Source organism: Bison bison, unplaced genomic scaffold, assembly GCF_000754665.1.
Source record: "Bison bison bison isolate TAMUID 2011002044 unplaced genomic scaffold, Bison_UMD1.0 scf7180017864240, whole genome shotgun sequence".
In the NCBI taxonomy this organism is placed as follows: Eukaryota; Metazoa; Chordata; class Mammalia; order Artiodactyla; family Bovidae; genus Bison; species Bison bison.
The window spans coordinates 691503-695223 of NW_011494812.1; the positions used below are offsets into that span (position 1 = coordinate 691503).

The 3721-nt window shown below is 38.8% G+C and overlaps 1 protein-coding gene across 1 annotated transcript; it reads left to right on the top strand.

Moving 5' to 3' along the window:
• Positions 1 to 1392: 1392 nt before the first annotated feature.
• LOC104993597 (olfactory receptor 10R2-like) lies at positions 1393 to 2346 on the top strand. Its single transcript, XM_010846917.1, is given in 1 exon segment — positions 1393 to 2346. A coding segment is annotated over 1 exon segment (954 nt).
• Positions 2347 to 3721: the final 1375 nt, after the last annotated feature.

Sequence of the window (3721 nt, forward strand, 5' to 3'; positions counted from 1 at the left end):
ATGCTAAAGTTCATTTGAAGGAATATGTATATTGACAGTTATGAGAGGAAAGGTATGTTTGGAAACAGTATGAAAGACAGAATATAATTACTTTAACTTTATAAATAATTGAAGGTCATTTAGTTTTGTTAATAGGATAGAATTTGCCCTATAAAAAGACAACTCTACTGCTCTTAAGAAGGTGACAGAATGGAAAGAGACAGACTCCTCGGAGTCCATTCAAAATGCTCTTGTAATAATGCAGGTTAAGAGTTAATTTCTGGAAAAATGGGGGGAAAATGTATCATAGATGTGTTTTACACACACACACACACACACACACACACACACAATAAAAAACTGATACAATGTGGAGGATGAGAATTTTCATGTGTTTAAATATGCTCCAGAAGTATACAGCTTGGATGACTAAGCAGCTTTGGAAACTTCTTACTGAGATACAGAACTCAGGTAAAGGAACAGATTTGGATGATAGGTTGGAGAGGATAAGAATGTTTCAAATAAGAATATGTAATCTAGTACCAGCAATAAGAACTGTGTCAGAGTCATCAGGGAAAGTATCTGAGCCTTCCTGCTCAAGAATTCAGAGATGGAGCCTGGGAACAACAGTCTGTTGGGTTTCCAAGTCAGGTATATCAAGAATAAGATATATAACCAAGTGGGAAGACAGTGAATGCTGGAAAAAAAAAAAAAAAAAACTAATGCTAGAGTCTGTAGAGGAACCATACACTAATTCTAAAACAGTAGCTGTAGTTGTAAGCCAAATTAATTTCAACAAATGACTGCATCGAAATGGGGTATGTTGTTAGTATTGAAAGAGAATTCCGTGTTTTAAGGACAAGCAAGAAAAAAACAAATCAATGATTACTGACTGACCTAGATGAAGAAACTATTAAAATCATGTGGGCTGTAGATCTTCATACATTGGTGGTATTCCTTGTGGAATATATGTATCAGTAATATGGATAAAATTATGACTACTTAAAATCACAATTAATGTAGATAAAAGTTTTTTTGAGGATTAGATTATCAACAAACTAAGCAGAGACTATATAAATCTACAAGCAGGGACTATATTTCTTAGGCGGCAGGAGAATAGACTTTGAGCAAATATCTGTCCATTTCATTTGAACACTTGTCCCCAAATTCTTTGCTAAAATCATTTGCAGAAAATTAGCAATGTGGGCACATATTAATTTAGGATACATTTCACTTAGTTTATTGTAAAATGCTTTATTATTTTATCTTGGTTTCCTTTTTTCTCTCCCACACCTATTATTTCTCTTTCATACTAGACTGGTGACTTTATGAAGGTTATATCTCCCTGATTTCTTAGTTTCAAAGGACTCTGGACTTGATCATATTGACTTTATTCAATGAGATCAACTCTCCATGGCCAATTCCTCCTGTGTTACTGAGTTCTTCCTTCTGGGTTTCTCCAGTCTTGGGGAATTGCAGCTTATCCTCTTTGTGGTCTTTCTCTGCCTCTATCTGATCATCTTGAGTGGAAACATCACCATCATCTCAGTAATCTACTTGGATCACAGCCTCCACACACCCATGTACTTCTTTCTATGTGTCCTTTCTACCTCTGAAACTTTCTACACGATTGTCATTCTGCCCAAGATGCTTATCAATCTGTTCTCTGTGTTCAGGACAATGTCCTTTGTGAGTTGTGCTTCACAGATGTACTTCTTTCTTGGTTTTGCTGTCACCAATTGCCTGCTTCTGGGAGTGATGGGCTATGATCGCTATGCTGCCATCTGTCAGCCTTTGCACTACCCCATTCTCATGAGCTGGAGAGTTTGTGGGCAACTGACAGTGACTTGTATTGTCAGTGGTTTCCTAATATCTTTATTGGGAACAACTTTGGTCTTTAGCCTCCCTTTCTGTGGCTCCAACAAGGTCAACCATTATTTTTGTGACATTTCACCAGTCATCCGCCTCGCTTATGCTGAAACCTACATTAATGAACTGGTCACCTTCATTGGTGGGGTCTTGGTCCTTCTTGTGCCCTTGATCTTCATCTTCATCTCTTATAGATTTATTGCCTCTGCTATCCTGGAGATCTCATCAGCTGAAGGCAAATGAAAAGCATTCTCCACCTGTGCCTCCCATCTCATTGTGGTCGTTGTCCACTATGGCTGTGCTTCCTTTGTCTACCTGCGACCCTCAGCCAAATATACATCAGGAAAAGACAGGCTGGTGACAGTGACCTACACCATCATCACCCCACTGTTGAACCCTGTGGTATACAGCCTCAGGAACAAAGATGTACAGCTGGCTATTAGGAAAATGATTGAGAAGACTAGGTTAAGATTTTTTAATTATGTTAAGACTTTATAATTACTTTCTTTTTCAATAGCACACACATTTGGGTCAAATGTATCACTAATGTTTAAATCATGAAAGTTTCTAGTCTATAACTCTGTGGGCTTGGATAAGTTTTTTGACATTGTGAGGCTGTAGTGTTCTTATGTAAAACAGACTTAGTAGTATGTTCATCCGGAGAAGGCAATGGCACCCCACTCCAGTACTCTTGCCTGGAAAATCCCATGGACGGAGGAGCCTAGAGGGCTGCAGTCCATGGGATCGCTGAGGGTCGGACACGACTGAGCAACTTCACTTTCACTTTTCACTTTCATGTATTAGAGAAGGACCTGGCAACCCACTCCAGTATTCTTGCCTGGAAAATCCCAGGGATGGGGGAGCCTGATGGGCTGCCATCTATGGGGTCACACAGAGTCGGACACGACTGAAGTGACTCAGCAGCAGCAGCAGCAGTATGTTCATCTCAAGACTTTTTGCCAAATTAATGGCAACAGTTTCTGCATCAAGGAAACTGTCACTAAAAGACAACTCTCCTACTCCTACTCTTCCTCCAGAGAGTTCTCAAAAGGATCTTAACAGCCGTTATCTCTTACCCTATGTTTGGCTTGCTAGTCACAAATCTCTGATTGTCCCCTTTGTTTAAGATTATGCCCAGCTGAAAATGAGTTGCTGTGGCCTGAATATAGTGTGGATATAGGAGGAACACATGATGGAGGGAAAAGTTACTGTAACTAGTAATTAGAAAACTATTTAGGTCATGACTTTAAGAAAACTATGGTTGTTCTCCAAATCTAAACTTTGTATATAGAATATAGGGATAATATAATTTTCCTTTTATACTTTGCACAGTTTCTGTTTGTATCTAATGGATAAGATGAATATAAGCATAAGTAAAATGCAAAGCTGGATAGAATTTAAGACTCTTGAGACTTAAGAGTCAGCTTAAGACTTTAAGTCTTAAGACGCTTAAGACTTAAAGTCAATTTAAGACTTTAAACATCTCTGCATGACCTTCTATTTCCTTCAGATTCTCCAAAAATTGTATTTCTAGGCATCTTTTCTGACCAGCCATTTGAATTACTCCTTATATAACATAGGGAATGTGCTACATCAAAAATACATCTTCATGTGAAACAACTCCTTCAGTACACTTTCTAAAAGTTGGCAGAAGACCCCAGACTTCCAAAAAGGCAAACTAATCTCCACAGAATGATGTAGGGCAAAATATATAGGAAAATAAAGAGACAAAGGATTTGGAACAAGCATCTGTGGCTCAGAGGGAGCTCCATGAAGGAGGAAAGTTTCCTCACACTTGGAAACCCTCGCATGGGTGGGGAAAAAGGAAGCTCTGGAACCTCTGAGGAGAATATAGCAACAGGTGCTCAGAAGG